General features: G+C 46.6%; 1 protein-coding gene across 3 annotated transcripts; it reads left to right on the forward strand.

The window, feature by feature from the left end:
- Window positions 1–282: 282 nt before the first annotated feature.
- On the forward strand, window positions 283–13,679 carry masp2 (MBL associated serine protease 2). 3 transcript variants are annotated; one of them, XR_001965217.2, is made up of 11 exons: window positions 283–352; window positions 862–1,084; window positions 1,251–1,428; window positions 2,618–2,749; window positions 5,847–6,043; window positions 8,945–9,092; window positions 10,415–10,533; window positions 10,630–10,708; window positions 10,944–11,066; window positions 11,511–11,753; window positions 13,349–13,679. XR_001965217.2 is itself a non-coding variant. In XM_018733943.2 (10 exons), exons 1-10 carry the CDS (start codon window positions 345–347, stop codon window positions 11,591–11,593), a joined length of 1,290 nt encoding a protein of 429 aa, XP_018589459.1. In that variant the 5' UTR covers window positions 283–344; the 3' UTR covers window positions 11,594–13,048. The 3 variants fall into 3 exon arrangements, 1 of the variants encoding a protein (XP_018589459.1); XM_018733943.2 differs by lacking the exon at window positions 13,349–13,679 and having other exon boundaries at window positions 11,511–13,048; XR_001965218.2 differs by lacking the exons at window positions 11,511–11,753; window positions 13,349–13,679 and having other exon boundaries at window positions 10,630–10,853; window positions 10,944–11,019.
- Window positions 13,680–17,140: the final 3,461 nt, after the last annotated feature.

The following is a 17,140-nucleotide window of genomic DNA, read 5'->3' on the forward strand; positions in this document are numbered from 1 at the left end:
TCTCTATTCCACTTGATTCTCTCACGTCAGCCTAGCACCAAAAACCCCAACTTCTTAAGAACCAAGAAACACCCAACTGCCTGACATCCTCAATCTCTCTTGTCTTGCATATGACACATATGAAATATCTTGGATTGAAAGGAGCTGAAATACAGCTATATTGTGGAAACAATCGGCGAGAGTAATCAGGAAAGATCAGTACTGAGCTGCTGTTTGTTTGGATTCTGGTTCACTAACCTCACGTCCACCATAGCCAAAGGTCTCCTGGGTTCATTAGTGTTGAACACATTCACGTCTCTAACAGCTCCCGAGCGACCGTCCCTCAGTGTTCTACAGAGGCAATAATGAAGAGGTACGTTCGTCCAGAGAAAGGCGTTTAACGGTAGATTGTCATGGTGGTCTCCTTGAGAAGGGGAGTATTGGTTCAATGGTCTTAATTCTTATCTCCTGCTCTTTACTCAGTGTGTGTTTGCCTTTCGCTTAAGCTTTATGTTCAGATGTTTGAGTGGCCGAACCAGTGAACCTCAAATCTTTGATTTTATTTATTTTTTTGTTGCTGACACTGATTATCAGGAAACAGAACGGAGAGAGAAGTTAAATCTTATTCTTTGTTCCCTCCGCTGCTCGAAATCCAAATTTAATACGTGTCCCTTACACTGTCCGGGGTTTACAAACTGCACTTGACTGGCTATCAGTAACCAAAGACAAAAATTAAATGAAGTTTCTTAGCAGATGTATTAACTAACATCAATTTTTATTTCCTGCATGAGTTACAGAATTTGGATAATGGAAAAAAAGAACCTCGACCCTTTCTCAGTAACAGTCCGTATCTGTTGCCCCCTTCCCCTTCCGCTCATATAGGGCTGTGGTGGCCGTGGTCTGCTTGTTCTCATTGCCCCTACTCTCGGGGATAGACCTGAAGGGTCTCTACGGCAGCTTTACGTCCCCACGCTTCCCCTTAGCCTATCCAGACCACCAGCGGAGGGTGTGGAACATCACCGTGCCAGAAGGGCACCGAGTCAAGCTCTACTTCACGCACTTCAGCCTGGAACACTCGGACCAGTGCGAGTACGATTATGTCCAGGTGGGCAAAGAGCATCTTTCCACAAGTTGGGCAAAGGGCTGGTGCAGCGCTGCACCTGCAACCACTATGGATTATGGTGTTCTACATCAGTGCACAGCGAATGTATGCTCTCAGTCATCATATCCTATGAGTAGTCCAACAGTGCACGGTCTCCTCTGGATTGAAGCTGTTTTCAGGGGGAAATGAGACAGTGAAGTTCTGCGGCGAGGCTGAGAAGGACCATGAGGACGCCCCCGGAAACACGATGTTCTACTCAGCAGGAAACTCCATTTCCGTGGTCTTCAGGAGTGACTACTCCAACGAGGGCCGCTTCACAGGCTTCAGAGCTTTTTACGCGGCCGAAGGTGACGTGTCATAGCGACCCGGCTATACCCCTGACCTCGGAGATGATTTACACACGTAGGCTACTGCTGTGGGCTGACTCAGGCATTGTTTCTAGAGCAGTCAGCCTCCAAACCAACTGTCCAGATGGTTTTCACACATGGGGTTGTGAAGTGAGCCGGGAAATTGAAAAACAAACAAGCAAACCAATGAACAAATGAAAGTGAATGCAACCGCATCCAGAAAAGATGTCAGTAGCGTCAGCGTGGAGGGCCAAATTGATTTTGCCAGCAGGCTCTGTGACTGAGGTCTTGATAGTGACAGCTCTCGGCACGCCATGACATAGGTTTGACCGTGCTGCTTCAGTGGTGGTGATGCTGCAGAGAAGATACTTTGCAGAAGGAGGTGCCATATTCTTCATGTCCCTTCTACATGTGCTGCTACAACAGCATCCTTGGTATTTCTAACCAGAAGCTGAAAATTACCAACATGGATTATTGCGGGGAGATTTTTAAAGGTTGCAGTAGGTTTCAGCTAAGTGGTAATTGATAATTCATCCGTACGCTTTGCAACCTTAACTATTACCAGTACGCTGAGCAATGTTCACTTCTGGACAGCAGATCACATTCATCCTCATATAGACCAGTTTACATCTTGTGTAGAGTGTTTTACAGCAGTCCACGGTCAGATAATCCCCGCTGGTTAATCATGAAATGGGATTTCATGGCCCACAGTGGCTCATTGTCTTTAAAACCAGCTTCTTTGCCATTAGAAGCTTCTTAGCCACTGAGCTTCTGAATGGTCTCATGGGGATATTCGCACGCGGACTCCCGCTAGATGTCAGAGCTCAACGGGTCCTTTAACAATGATGCCTGTTTTTAACAGACAATGTTAGCAGCTAACCGGAGACGCTGAGCTTAGCCGTTAACTTTAGCGACTAATGTTATTGGGTGGTTCCAGGAGCTAGCGATCAGGTGATGTTAGCGACTAACATTAACAGATTTTGATGCCAAAGGGTGAGATTATTAGCTGTTATTGTATATGGTGATAGTAACGGCTCACTCGAGCAACTAATAATAAAGGGTGATGTTAGCAGCTAATGTTCACGGTTGGTGTTAACCAATGACGTTAAAGGTTGGTGTTGGGCGATGATGTTTGCAGCAAATGGTTGAGGCTAATGTAGAAACCCTTCTCTTTGTTCCTGCCTCCCAGACATTGACGAATGCCGCATCAGAGTGGAAGGCGAACCCATGTGCGCCCATTACTGCCACAACTACGTGGGCGGCTTTTACTGCACTTGCCGGTCCGGGTATACACTTCACACCAACAAAAGAGCCTGCGTTGGTAAGGGCCATCGAGACTACACCACACGGGCACATTGAAGCCGTTCCCATGTGATTATAGTTGACCCTTGAACAACGCGGGGGTTAGGGGTGCCGACCCTCCGTGCAGTCGAAAAATCGTGGAAAACTTTTGACTCCCCAGAACTTAACTACTAAAAGCCTATTGTTGACTGGAAGACTTACCGATAACATAAACAAACTATTAACACATATTTTATATTTTATATATGTATTATATACTCTATCCTTACAATAAAGTAAGCTATAGACTAACAGAAAAGAAAATCAGAAGGAAGAGAAAATAAATTTACAGTACCGTATTGTATTTATCGATACAGCAAGTTTTCGTTGTCTGTCTTATATGATACAAAACACTGTAGATGTTATACAGATTACGTGTATATTTTATGGTAGTAAATGATAAAATAGACTAGCATCTACATATATTTAATGCATTCATGACATACCTAGCTTTTTCTTAATTTTTTTAAATATTTCAGGCTACGCTGTTCATCTGCGAGTTTTTTCAAATTGTCGTAAATCTACGAAAAATTTTCCAATATATTTATTGAAAAAACATCCGCGTATGAGTGGACTCGCGCAGTTCCAACCCGTGTTTTTCAAGGGTCAAGTGTACTTGCAGCTCCCTAAATTTGAAAAATTCAGCGAGGCACCTTTCCCATGAAGCCTCGGGAATCCGGCGTGAGACCCACGTCTGGAGTGTGAAGTGTGACGGGGAACTGATGATGGCCTCGTTCTTTCCTTTGGCTGTAATACCCGTTACCGTTTCAGAACATGATCCCACCATCGTTCTGCGGTATGAGGGCTGAAGCCCAGAGGTGTGACATTTCTCTAGCCCAGGCAAGTGAGCGTGATACAGGCTGCAAACCCACGAGCGCCGAGCCCCTGTGCGAGGCTGGAGAGCCGCGCGCTGCATTACACAGCATTTCATAAAATAATCTCTTATAATACAAAACACGATATGTAATTTAATGTTCCGAAAGCGTGTAATTAAAAATAATTTCAGCTCAGCCTTTTTGTTTGCGCTTGGCTCTTATTTATTGGTTTAAATGTCAAAAGAACATCGGTTTGCTCGGAGACCACAGAGAACAACATAAAAACCCATGAAATGACAGCCTTCCAGAAGGGTTTGCTTATCAGGAATTAGCCAGGGGGAAGCTTTTGGTAAAATTTATTAATTAGCTTGCTACTCCTGTCTTATCTTTTCTTCACTTTTCTTAGCTTTAATTCGAGTAACGTTGAGCTGTGGATTTTTTTTTTTCCCCTAGACATGTAATCTAGCAGAATGATCATATTCTCGTATATAGATGAGGTCTGCAAATTAAAATTCCTGCCTCATGTCCTCATACCATTAATGTATTTTCATTAAGGGGTTTATTATCGTGTATGAGGAAGCAGCAGAAAACAGGGGAAAACAGATTAAAAGCTGTCTTCTGTTGTTGCTGGAACATGGGTTGAAAAGCAGTTCTGATGGAGGAAGCAGAGAGGCAGGGGACACGTTGGGTTTACGTTCTGCTTCCGCTGAACCGCACAGGGATGTGGGGCGTACATTTATTAAAAAGTCTTCTTGAATTATGTCATGGTAAATGAGTTTTGTATTGGTTCAGCGTATTAGAATTGCGAAAGGTACATCTTTATTAGCTTGAAGTCAGCAAGTCCAGAGGTCGTGCACACTTGACTGTATTTTTCACATCAGAAGCATTTTGGTACCTGCAGTAAATGGCACAAAGAACATATTCAACATGCTAAGCTTTTCTGCATCCAGATAATTCATCCCACATAATTCTCTGCATGTTTTTCTATCGTTCTTTTGCAATAGAAAGCCATGAAGTGACACGTCACCAGCCCACACATGGCCTACAAAGGTACCGTGAAATGTTCCCGTGAGAGACGTGTATTTCGCTTCCTGTGTAGTACAGGACCTACGGGACCTAGTGAACCGGACACCTCAGCGACAGTTATTAATCATCCTACTCCAGCTCTGACTGCTTTCTGGTCCCATTAACAAGGAGTTCAAAATCAAAGCCCATCAGCGGAATGGGCTCCCCCTGTCCCTCAGAACTGCTGAATCCCTCCCAGCATTGCAAAAGGGTCTCAAACTCGTCTCTTTCAGAACCACTTCTCTGCCGATCGCTTGGCAGCTCCATCAATGAGTCCAACACCATCTGCTATGTTTATCTATGCATTTGCTATTTGAATGTCACTCCTAGGAGATACTGGAGGGATGTGAACCAGCGACATGGCGATGCCATACAAAGCCTTTCCCGTGTCGTTGATGCACTTTTGTTTGTGCGTTTCTTTGGATAAAAGCACGTGCTGAGTGAATAAACGTAATATAAACATATATACACTTCCACACAAACATTCGACACCCTTCCCTTTTAGTGAAAGCCATGCCACACAAAACAATATAGATTTTGTTCACTCTCTCTCCCTTTGACATTGACGTGTGCCCTCGCCATGCGGCAGGTCGTAGCGTCATCCTGACAGCCTCTGCCTCGTCCGAGAGTCGTAAACTGCCAGGCCGCATGCAGGCCTTCGCGTCTCGTCGGCCGCCGAAAGGCCGCGTTTAATTACCGCGTCTGGCCGCTACGAAAGCGCTGGCGAAAGATGCGGAAAATTGATACCTGTTTGTGGCACTAACAGGCTTCGTCGGTGGGTAATTTATCACAATTACCGGTGCAGACATGTCTCGTAATTGTTGTTCTTTGGCGGAGAAAAAAAGAGGAAAAACTATATCACATCAAGTGATGAATACACGAAAATGATGATCTACGTTCCAGTCATTCTAATTATATAAATTAGCTGAACTCTGCCTCTGCGGCACGGCTATTCATTTATCAGAACTGGTAATTCTATTAATCCATTATGCAATTAACAGCCTTTTATCTGTCGTTATCTACGTCACGAAAAGTGCTCGCGCTCCTTCAGAAATTGCATACCCGCTAAGAGGTTATCGTGAAAGAGTTTTAACGGGAAACGTTTTAATTAGGAAAATGTGCTCTTCGTGGGCACGCTCGGGGACGTTCTGCCAGCGCAGGCAGCCGGATGCGTGACGCCGTGCGTTGTGCCCGCAGTGCCGTGCGGAGGTCAGGTGCTCGCCCGCAGGTCGGGTTTGCTGACCAGTCCGGACTACCCCAACGCCTACCCGGGACTCAGCGAGTGCCACTACCTGATCCACCTGCGGGAAGGTTTCCAGGTGGTGCTGGATTTCCTGGAGCCCTTCGACGTGGAGGCCCACCCGGACGTGCCATGTCCCTACGACGTCTTAAAGGTCTGTTCCCAGGACACCGTGGTCACTCTGATGGGACATTTGTCATTTCACTTAGAAGCACTGTTAGACGTCCAACAGGGGCACTGCTATTGTACCCTTGAGAGAAAAGCCTAGATTCCTTCAAGAGAAAAAAAAAATCTGTGCAAATAGCAGCACCAGTGGACTAATGCTGGAACTATTGTCTAAGCTTATTGTGAAATTGTTGTCTATATACCTTCCCTTTGATTTTGTCAAATCAGAGCCCATCTTTAACCCATTCTTAGCGCTGTTGTTCCAAACATGTGCAGCAGTATACAAATAATGGTGAAATCCCCTTCATGCCCCAACCTGGCGTCTGGCTTCCCCCCCAATCACAAATCCATCACTATTCTGGCGTCATTCAAACTCCGTCCACTCATCCACGAAGTGTCGGAGGTTGGAGGAGGCTGGAGGTGCAGAGGAACGAGGGGTGAGGAGCGGATTCCGTGCTTCACCCGTATGTTTGAACTATTATGCGCTCATCTACATACAGAAATGCACCCCCGCCCCGACATAGGAAAACCAGCCTAATTGAATTCTTTTAGCTTTGAAGCCCTGAAGGGAGAAAAGAAGAGCGAGATGTCACGTTTGCTACGATAAGCGCCGAAGACGTGCTAATGGAGCTGCCCGACCGCAGCTTTTGTTCGCTTGCTGCATTAGCACAGTGTGTATTATTGGCTTCTCAAAGGGGAACGAGGTGCAAAACAGCAACAGTCGAGGCCCTTCGTTCACCAGGGCTATCATGGGCACGGTAACGGGTGGAAACAAAAGGTTCTGAATACTGAAGCACCGTGGTAATATGAGCTTTCCGAGAATCTCTGGCCTCCGCATTTCAGAAAGTCAGTACCAGAGTAAAGGCGGTAAACCCAGCAGTTACCCTGAAGGTAAACCGGTTCCTTTCAGGGTCACTTGGGCAGACGATCAGTCAGTTCTAGATGCACCCTAAACCCTCAGAGGAGAAATTAAGCGTACGGTCGAGTTATGGCTTTTTGGAGATGCACCCCTCGACTTACGCAACTACACCGCTCTCCAACCCCTGACGTAAGTCGAAATTTACGCATGTCGGATTCCCCCTCCTCCCCCACCATTCAATATAACATTAATAATTTTTCCCTCTCAGTTATTGCACCTTGACGCTTCTTCGTTATTCTTGTTGTTTTCACGCTACCTGTTCCTTTCACTGCTCCTTTATACGTGCAGCATCCTTCACTATCGTATTTACAGTCGATACGACTAAACCTGGTTCCCCCGCTGTAGTCCATAATCTTCGTCCACCTTCATACTTCCTTATTGTTTTCAATTTCATCTCTAAATGGATTGCTGGTCTCTTGCGAGACGCTTCTCGTTTTCCTTCAAGTCCACGTTTACTACCAGGTGTTGTGAATAATGAAAAGGGTAAAAAATACGGGAAAAAACATTACACTAAGGAGAGGAGAAGTGTTCACGGCTCAAAACATGCGGGAACCGGGAAGATGCAGCTTCCTGCTTTGTCTGGTTACGCCGACTTGCGCTTAATGTATTTCAGATGTTTTGCGTAAAATAAAAGCGCTATCCGTAAATAATGTATATTCTGGGAATATTTTCCGAAAGTCAAATTTACGTAAGTAGAGGAGTGTCTGCACCATCATTTTCTGCTTTATTTGTTTATTTTTAATTGCATTTTTTTGTCTGTTCTCTGGGGGGCACGGTGCTGCAGTGGGTTGGACCGGGTCCTGCTCTCCGGTGGGTCTGGGGTTCGAGTCCCACTTGGGGTGCCTTGTGACAGCCTGGCGTCCTGTCCTGGGTGTGTCCCCTCCCCCTCCGGCGTTATGCCTTAAGTTGCCGGGTTAGGCTCTGGTTCCCTGTGACCCCGTATGGGATGAGCGGTTCAGAAAGTGTTTGTTCGTTCTCTGGGGGGCATGGTGGCGCAGTGGGTTGGACCGGGTCCTGCTCTCTGGTGGGTCAGGGATTCAAGTCCCGCTTGGGGTACCTTATGATGGACTGGCATCCTGTCCTGGGTGTGTCCCCTCCCCCCCCGGCCTTGCGCCCTGTGTTGCCGGGTTAGGCTTCGGCTCCCTGTGACCCCCGTATGGGGCAAGCGGTTCTGATGGTGTGTCTGTTCTCTAATTTTTTAAAAAATTTGTAGTGGGTGAAATCCGCCTGTTTCAGCAGACAAGTTGATAGATGGCGGTAAAGAGCATCCTAAAACAGTGGAAGTGCGGGTCTCCTAATCCAGCTCACCTGCGCGGTGTTCACAGTGTGTGTTGGTGTGTTCCTGATGAGTAACGAGTTGACAAATGCCGCACATCCACGGGAGGAATCGATCTGCAGCTGTCACCGAATAGCAGCTTGCGGCGACAATATGCTTTTATTATGAGTCATTTTAAATTGGTTATAATTTTAATGTAGGGCGAAGGTGATGATGCAAAGCACTGCTTACTAAACACATGAGGGGAATTTCTCACTAGGAGCGCGCTGAAGATTCGCAACGACACCACTCAGTCTCACGTGTCCTTGGTAACCAGTCAAACTTTTGTTTTTTTCTTTTATTTCTTATAGTTGTGTCAGAGATTTTTTAACAGAAGCTAACCAGAAAATGGAACGTGGTCAGCTGAAGAAATGTTTGGTTCAGATGGTCTGAGAGTCTATGTAGGAAGCCATGTGACTGAGGACAGGGGTCATTGGCCCTTTGAGTCGTGTCCAACCTGAGCTTTGATCTTCAGCTCTTAAGGAGACCAAAACTCAAAGAACGGATTCACTTGAAGTTGCTCAGTGAAGCGTGGCAGTCGAGGGCAGATAATAACGGGGCTACGTGTTCGTCCCCACACTTGGCGACACCACCTGTCTAGTCCAGCGGCCCCGTCTCCCTGGAGACTTTCCCACCCCCACATCTGTGGTTTACAGATCACCACAGAGGAACGGGAGTTTGGCCCATTCTGCGGCTCGGTTCCCCCCAGGAGGATACAGACCGGCAGCCATCGGGTGCAAGTGGCCTTCAGCGCCGACGCCTCGGGGAGGAACAGGGGCTGGAAGATCCGGTACACCAGCACAGGTACCTCAGGCCTCAGGAGATGTTGCTCAACTACCTTCCCAAAGGTAGTCGGCAGAGGGAGCAATTGGCCAGTCCCGTGAAGAAAGAGCGCCAAACGCACCCCTTCCTGGCCTCTTCGTTCTGCTTCCGGAAACACGTTGCAATAAAAAGTATAGCTGGTGCTCGGTGGTCTACTGGTTACGGCAAAAGCCTTGAGATCAGCATACCTGGGCTCGAATCCCCTTCCTGCAGTAGTACCCTCGATCTAAATACTTGCTGTAGATAGAGATAAATGATCACTGTAAGTAACAGTGTACAAATCCAAGACTGTAAGTCATCTTGGAGAAACACATCAGCTAAATAATGGTCAATATTAACACACTCAGCCTGCAAATAATGGCAGTTCTGTACAATGAAAAAGCCAAGTGTTATGAGACAACATGTATGTATTGTTCATACAACAGGCTTATTATTCAGTACAACAGCATTTTTGCCTGGTTACGCAGTCCTTTTACCTCCACAACAGGTACATTATTCAGTGTCTATTACATCTTTCATTCTGCAAAACAGAAGGACACTGTGTATCTTCCATAACAAAGACAGACCCTGTATCTACTTCTCACTTCTTGTCACTTTGACAGCGTCGACCAATAACAACCCCCAGTTAAAGTAAATATACTGTAATATCATGGCTGAAATAGCACCTTCAATACTATTACTATTGTTAATTCCTTTAGCCGATGTTGCTTTCCAAGTTGACTTACGATATTTGGCCATTTATAGAACAGGACAATTTTTACCATATTGCTTTGGGTTAAGCACCTTGATCAAGGGTACAATTGGTGTAATGCCTGCATGCTTGTGAGGCTTTTTCTTTATATGATAAACATCTGTGAGCGAAATTCTGGAAATTTTTGTACCATGTCTCATACCCTGTGCTTACGGTGACCCTGCACGAAAAGAAAACATTCAAAGGCAAGGTAGAAATAAGCATTGTTTTACAGTTAGTACATTATTGATTAGAAAACAATTTATTATTATAATTGTCTTGGGTAAAATACCCCTTATTTTGAAATATTAATTAGTTTTATATGACGTATCTGTTGCCCAGAACCATTTATTTTTTCTTAGGAAACAACGGTATTTTGACCCCTCCTCACCCTCCGAATGGGAACGGAGTGACTTCAAATTGCCGCCCTTACGCGAGGAGCAGGCGCATATGAAACCTGTGCAAATTGTTTTGTCAGACAGTATGTGCTAAAAAAACAGGCGTGAAGAAGGTATGGCTGCGGCCTCACGGTGACGGGAGGTGAGCTGTGCATTTTCTGTCCCCCCCCCCCGAGCCGCGCCCTGTCCAAACCCCACGCCGCCGCAGCACGGACACATCCATCCACCCCAGGCTGCGTACATCTTCACTGAGAGCTTCAACGTGAGCTGCGAGCCAGGATACAAACTGCTCCAGGTGACGGTGCATAAATAACATTTTTTAAAAGATCTTTGATGAACGTGCACAGTTTTCGCATTGAAGTTTGGACATGAACTCTGCGTGTGTGTCTAGGGGAGCAAGCATCTCCCATCCTATCGAGCTGTGTGCCAGAGGGACGGGACCTGGGACACGCCGATGCCAGAGTGCGCCCGTGAGTGATGCACATACACGCTTCCGGAAGCTTCCCCGCTTAGCTCGGCGCTCATATCCGAAAAACGAGCGCAGCCTTGCGGTCCCATTCCAGCAGCAAATGCTAATCCAAAGAAACCAAAGGAAATATCTGTGACATTGTAAAGGTAATTGAGGTCGGCACTTGCGATGGTTATGTATGCGTAATTTATCATTCTTATGTGCTTTTTCGTAAAGTATTTCATTATATATTGCAGCTGTTGATTGTGGACCACCAGATGGAATCCCTAATGGAGATGTTTTAGTAACAGCAACCACTTATCGGGCTGCTGTACAATACATCTGCCACCCTTTGTTTGTCCTGAAAGGCAACGCGAACGGTAAATACCATCAATATTTCTGTGCACGGAATATATTTCGCAGAGTGAGTAGTATATGCCAAAAATGTTTATAGACAAATCTATGAACTCCTGGGAGGGAGCACTAAAGCAGCCAAACAGAGTAGTGCTTGGGGCTGTAAGAACAACCCAGATCAGAGCAGCAGCAGGTGGTGTAGTAGTTGGAGCCGTCGCCTTGTTTACAGAGGACCTGGGTTCGAACCCCACTCCCGCTACAGTACCCCTGATCAGCTGCATACACAGTAAAAACGTCTCTGCAGTACAAATGTGTAAATGTGAGTAAGCAGCTTCACGTAGAAACATCACAATATAAGCTGCCTTGGAGGAACGTGTCAGAAAAATAAATATATAATAATAAATGCAGAGGAGTAAATCTATGGTAAAGTGGGGTACGGAGGTGCTCGTTTCCTTTGTTTGCACCCGCAGGAACATACGTCTGCGCTCAGGACGGCATCTGGAGAGACGGCCTCGGCCGCGCCGATCTCCCGGAGTGCGGCCCGTGTTCCTGACCGCCCGCTGACCTCGTGGTCACAGCGTTGGCGTCCCTCCCCCGGCTTTCTGAAACGAACCGCGTGCCTCCCGAATCCACGGCTATTCGAGAGCCGAAGAAAATCCGGGAGCCCTTACTTTCTTAAACGACAAGCACCATTCCAATTCATAAGAAATTCTGTTAGTAAAAAGGATATTTCTCTTGCATTTCATTTTTAAGTCACATACTGTAATCACTTCTAATATTTCATATGTGTACATTAAGATTTGAGCATGTAACCTAGTGGTTACGGAACTCGCATTCAAACCCTTGTTTAAACCCTTATTCCTCGGTTACACACGTCAACATACTAACCACAGCTGTATATCAACGTATACAGAGGTGTATCGATCGATAGATTGATTGATTCTTTACCGATAAGCGCTGGCCGAAAGGCTCACTCGTTACTGTGATGTGGAGGTTAAAATAAATGGTAGTTATTTGAGTTGCGGTGAGTAATTGCGTCTACTGAGCAGCTAATGAAACCGATGCGATTCGCTCACGCACGGCGATTTGGGCCAGAGGAGGCAGAAGCGCAGAATGTTCCAGAAGGGCAGCCTGGAGCTCAGAGTAATTCACACGGCAGCGGATGGAGGAGGGCAGGAAGGAGGGTTCAGTGACGGGACCTGCCAGCTTTAGCGCTTCTGTACGCGTGGCGTACGGCACACAGGAGTGCCATCCACGGCGCCGTGTTCGACGCACATCGAGATGCCGGGGTTTTGAAACATCCGCCGTATCTTCAGAGGGATGAAGCCTAGAGGAGGAGCCCTCAGCCAACCTGTGCCTCCGGCGCCGGGTTCGGCCTCGCTGACCTGCAGCCATTAGCACTTCATACATAATGCATGCGATCTCACGGCGCTTTGGGACCTTTTCTACCCAAACAGCTGCGTGGGGTTCCCGACGTAATTACCTCTCCACGCTCATTTTAGCCCTTTTAGTGGAAGACAACAGGCGTCCTTTAATCTCTCCTGTTGCTAAGTGGAGTCTGGACTGATGTCGGACCCGTAGCACTCCGCACCCCCTGACACTTTCCAAGAGCTGTTCAACGCTAGAATATCTCTAGAAACGTGGAAGGTTAAACAAACAAAACCTTTACTTCACATAGGTCTGAGACCCAGCCGTTCATTTTTGTCCGCTCTGGAGGACAAACTGTATGTCTTTACATCCTGTTTTGTGCACTTCGGTCCGCTTTTGTATCTCCGGAACTGCACTTGCCGAGGACATTCTGTAGAAATCTAGGAACATTAATCCAAAAAACCTCAGACTTTTTCCGTGGGTCTCAAGAGGAAACCCTGGCGGAAATGCTCCATCTGGCTGGACATCGTACATTACAGGGAAGAGCTTGAAAGAAGTGAAAATAAATCACAGTAACAGATGATAAAAAATATCCATCAGTATAGCCTTGAGGCTAATTTTCGAGTGGATGGGGAAAGAATAGTTTTGATAGCAAAAAAAAAAAAAAAAAAATCAGGTCTGCACAAACTGAAATGGTTTGTATCGGGGCTCTCGACCGTAAACGGCAAAGGATGCGCAGTGGTTTCTTCCACGACGTCCCTCGTAGCATGGTCACAGTGGGCGCCACCTTCTGTTGCTGCTTTATATTGTTTTCCCACCGGCCTCTTGGCGACGATTACGCTGGCTGAGGGGTTCTTCCGCTCCTGCGCTGTGCGTCAGGAGTCTTGATAAGCCTGTCCGTACCCTTCCTCAATTCCCCGTTTCACGTGCTCTCCTCTAGGTACATCCATCCTACAGGCCACGTTGTACTATGCATATGCAACAAGGTGACGTGTTCTTCTCAGCCCATTTCCCAGGCCTGCAGGCGGCGTCACGGCTCAGGAGCTGGACTTGCGTCAAAAAGGTCGCAGGATCAGCTGCTCTTGTACCCTTCATGTATCTTCTTCCACCGCACTGCTTTGGTAAGACACCCAGCTGTGTAACTAGGTGAAGTGGACAAGCGCCAAAGCAGGTTGTTTTGGGTGAAAATCTCCTGCTTAGCAGTTACATAACGCAGTGCCCTTTGAGAGCAATTAAAAATATCCAAGAGAAAGATCAATTATGCGTGCCCCCCCCCCCCGTATTCACACTCGAATTTTAAACAGCTCTGGAAGTGCCGGCAAACTCTGGTGATTCTTCCGAAATGCAATAATCACAAAAGGCCCTTGATTATAGCCCTGGGGCGAGGCGCGCGCAACATTATAGTAATGGCGCTGATGAAGTATTCAACACACCATCACTCGGCTGAAAGCTGAACGTGTGAGACGCAGTTAAAACATTTGCTCCCGACACTTTTCCTCATTCTACAGTGTATGTGAGTATAAATATATAACACTTTTTTTTTTGCCCATGGCAAACAGTGAGCTCCAAGTGCATGGAAACTGCGGGGAACTACATTACCCACATGGCACTGTGGTTGAAGAAAGCTGGTGCCACTTTGATCATTACATGGCCAAAAAATCTGAAAGAGGTCAAAAAGCAGCTGTTAGCGTGACAGGTAGGCAAAACATCATGGTTCTGCAGACTGAGATCACAGTAAGTTACGAATGTTCGTTTTGCCACCCCCGCGCCGCCTCGCTAAATTGGCTAAGGGCTGGAATAATCTGCTTAGGTGGCAAGTTTTAATGAGCCTATTTAGAAGCTTCTCCAGTAAGAGCCAATTAGGTAAATTGAACAATCAGAGTCATAATACCAACTTGATTTTTCAACATTTCTTGGCTATCAGGCTTGTTTCACTTGACGGCCTTGATGGCCTTAGAAGGACTCCACAAAGTCTATCAACACCTACAGAGATGAGGGAAGCTTAATGGTGTTGGGACAGCCGTCAGGTGTCACACGAAGGGCTCCAGTCCATCCTGGAGAGCACTGGCAGACTGGGCAACATACTGCGTCAAGGACTGCATCTGAGGTCTAGATGGGAAACGCTGCTGGTCTCTTGGGTCCAACGCATGTCACTCAACGTGGTTCAGTGCTGTCGTCATGTGAAATAAACCGGATGGGGGGTCTCTGGGTACAGTACCACGGTGGCTGCGATCACCAGTGTCCTGATGCTACACCGAGGTTGGGCGACTGCTCACATTTCTCCCTGCTGTAGGAACGTCACATTCTTGTACGAATTTGTATTGAGGATAAAGGGACATGGGTACAGACAATAAATATAGTTAAAAAAAACAGCATTGGTTAAAATTAAGGGCGCATTATTTACCCAAATACGTTTCTCAAGTTATGTGATTTTTCACGCATCTAATAAGTCCCGAATAATTGGCAAAACGTTTCCAGTTTGGAGCAGTCGGTCCATACCGTGAAAAGTCCATTTTTATTCTTGATTCATGATCTTCCAGCTGCTGCATGATTTGGTGGGTGAAGGCGTGTGTCTCTAAAGACCCCTCTAAATTTTAACATGCTTCCTTGGAATTCTCAACACCACCTCCCCGTCCATAAAATAAGACCCCAGATGTTTCGTAATGTCAATCTCAACAAAATAAGCACTTTTCAGAACATCCGACCTACATCGGGCTCAGGGTCAAACGAACCATCAGGGTTCAGATGGGAAACAATATCTTCCAGATAATGGGAAAATTCCGGTGGGCAGATCCACCCGCTGCTCCAGGAAGTGGCGTTGGGCTTTTGGGACAGTTGGGGCTCTTTGGGCGGCTGCTGCTTCATGGGAAAAAAAATCTTGAGCAATTTACTACTAAACTGTTAAAAAGTTCAATGAGAAGTATGTCAACGTCCGTTCCATGACACGCAAGTCAACAACGGTGCTCTGTATAGACTACCGCCGAATTCCCTTGGGGGCCAATAACCGATAACCCAGAAGAAAGCTCCACTCTTAGAAATTCTCACAAAATGATATGTATCAAGCACTCACCTAGAACTTTCTGTATAATGTCAGCATATGGAAAAGAGGAAGGGAGGCTCTAAAGGGTCTAAAGGCCTCCACGCAACCACACCTTCTTCAGCTCCATTTCCTATTTGCGATAAAGTATGGAAGGTGCCATTTATCGTGAGTGTCTTAGCGGTACAACAGAGAATCCAACATAGTCTTGCAGCTCATATCATTAAAGTTGGGCGAGTTAATGACCTGTGACATCGTTAACCAACAGCGCCGATGTGCCATTCGTCAGTTTGACGCGCACTTGCCAGCTAACCGATTAGCACTGCAAAGCAACCCGCTAAATGTTAACATGCAACGCTCCGTTTACCACGGTTAGGGTTGCAGAGCCTTCGTAAGTAACCGCAGGCAGGGATTTTATATTAGATTTTGTTCAGCCGGAACAGGTGCGTCTCGTTGTTCTGAAGTACGGCTTCTCGCCAGGGTATTCAATATTCACGGGATCGGAGCCGGCACCTTAGCCCAACGACTCGCCCACTGCGGCCACTTTGAGACGTCAGGTAGCCCATCCAGCGGAGGAGCCCACGGCGCCCTTCGCTACTAATGAGGCCTCATTATACCTGGAAGCACCACAGGATTCCTTACTGGCCAAATCTCCATTTTAACGACGTGTCGGTCGGCGCCGTAGCTCTTCCTCGTCAAAAACCCACGGCTTAGTTTTAGTGCCGCAGTTAATGGTAGAAAATCACGCCGCTCGTTTCTGTGCATGAGCCCCGATCCTTCGCACGAGTGACTGCGAATAATGACCAGGCAGCTGGAACGATCCTGTTGGACAGGCGCGATTCCATCAACGGGAGCGACGCCGCGACAAACGTGACGCCGAGGTTCGGTCGGAGGCGCCTTTATTTTGCAAAGGTCATCTCCCCCCCGCCATTGATCTTCAGCCTTCAGTCTTAAATAAAATGAACAAACCGGCAGAACGGCTCCTGCGGTCCGATGGAAAAAATTACCATTAATGGACCACTTTCAGCAAGACGTCCAACACCAAAAAATGAGCCCAGTCACAACCCGTAACAAACCACAGCCGTCAATCCATACTAAATATACCGACCGGTACAGAGCACATTATAAAATCATTATCTCATTATCGGTAAAGATCTACAAATTGTTCAGTAGGACGCAACACCGCAAGTACGAATAACTCCTCCTTATTAGTGTATTAACTGCAAAGGTCACCATTGACAGCACCGACACTGGTCCCGGTCACCTAAAATGAGACAAGCGGTCATTTATATCAAGGCCTGTGAAATTAAATTTTTTTTTTAAACTCTTAACAAAAAAACTATTCTAGGTGCTAACTGACATATACGTAAAAGTTAGACAAGGGCCACGTGATCGAATCCCAGGAAGTGCCAGTGTCACCCACGCATGACCGAGCTTGGAGCTGCTTGCGTACCACAGGAAGTAGGTGTTTCAAATATAAAAGTATGTTGAAAAGCTCCAGACAAACAGAAAATGACTGTTTTCTGTTAGAGATTCATAAGCTGGGAGACAAGCCTCAGGAAGTGGACAGGTACCCTAAATGAGGTACTGACAGTAACTGTGTGCGTGCGTGCGTGTGCTGACCTTACCATAGCCGTGCATATGCTTGGGAAGTAAAAACAGTAACCAAAACATATAGTAATCAATCAAAAAAGT

Source organism: Scleropages formosus, chromosome 2 (assembly GCF_900964775.1).
Source record: "Scleropages formosus chromosome 2, fSclFor1.1, whole genome shotgun sequence".
Lineage (NCBI taxonomy): Eukaryota > Metazoa > Chordata > Actinopteri > Osteoglossiformes > Osteoglossidae > Scleropages > Scleropages formosus.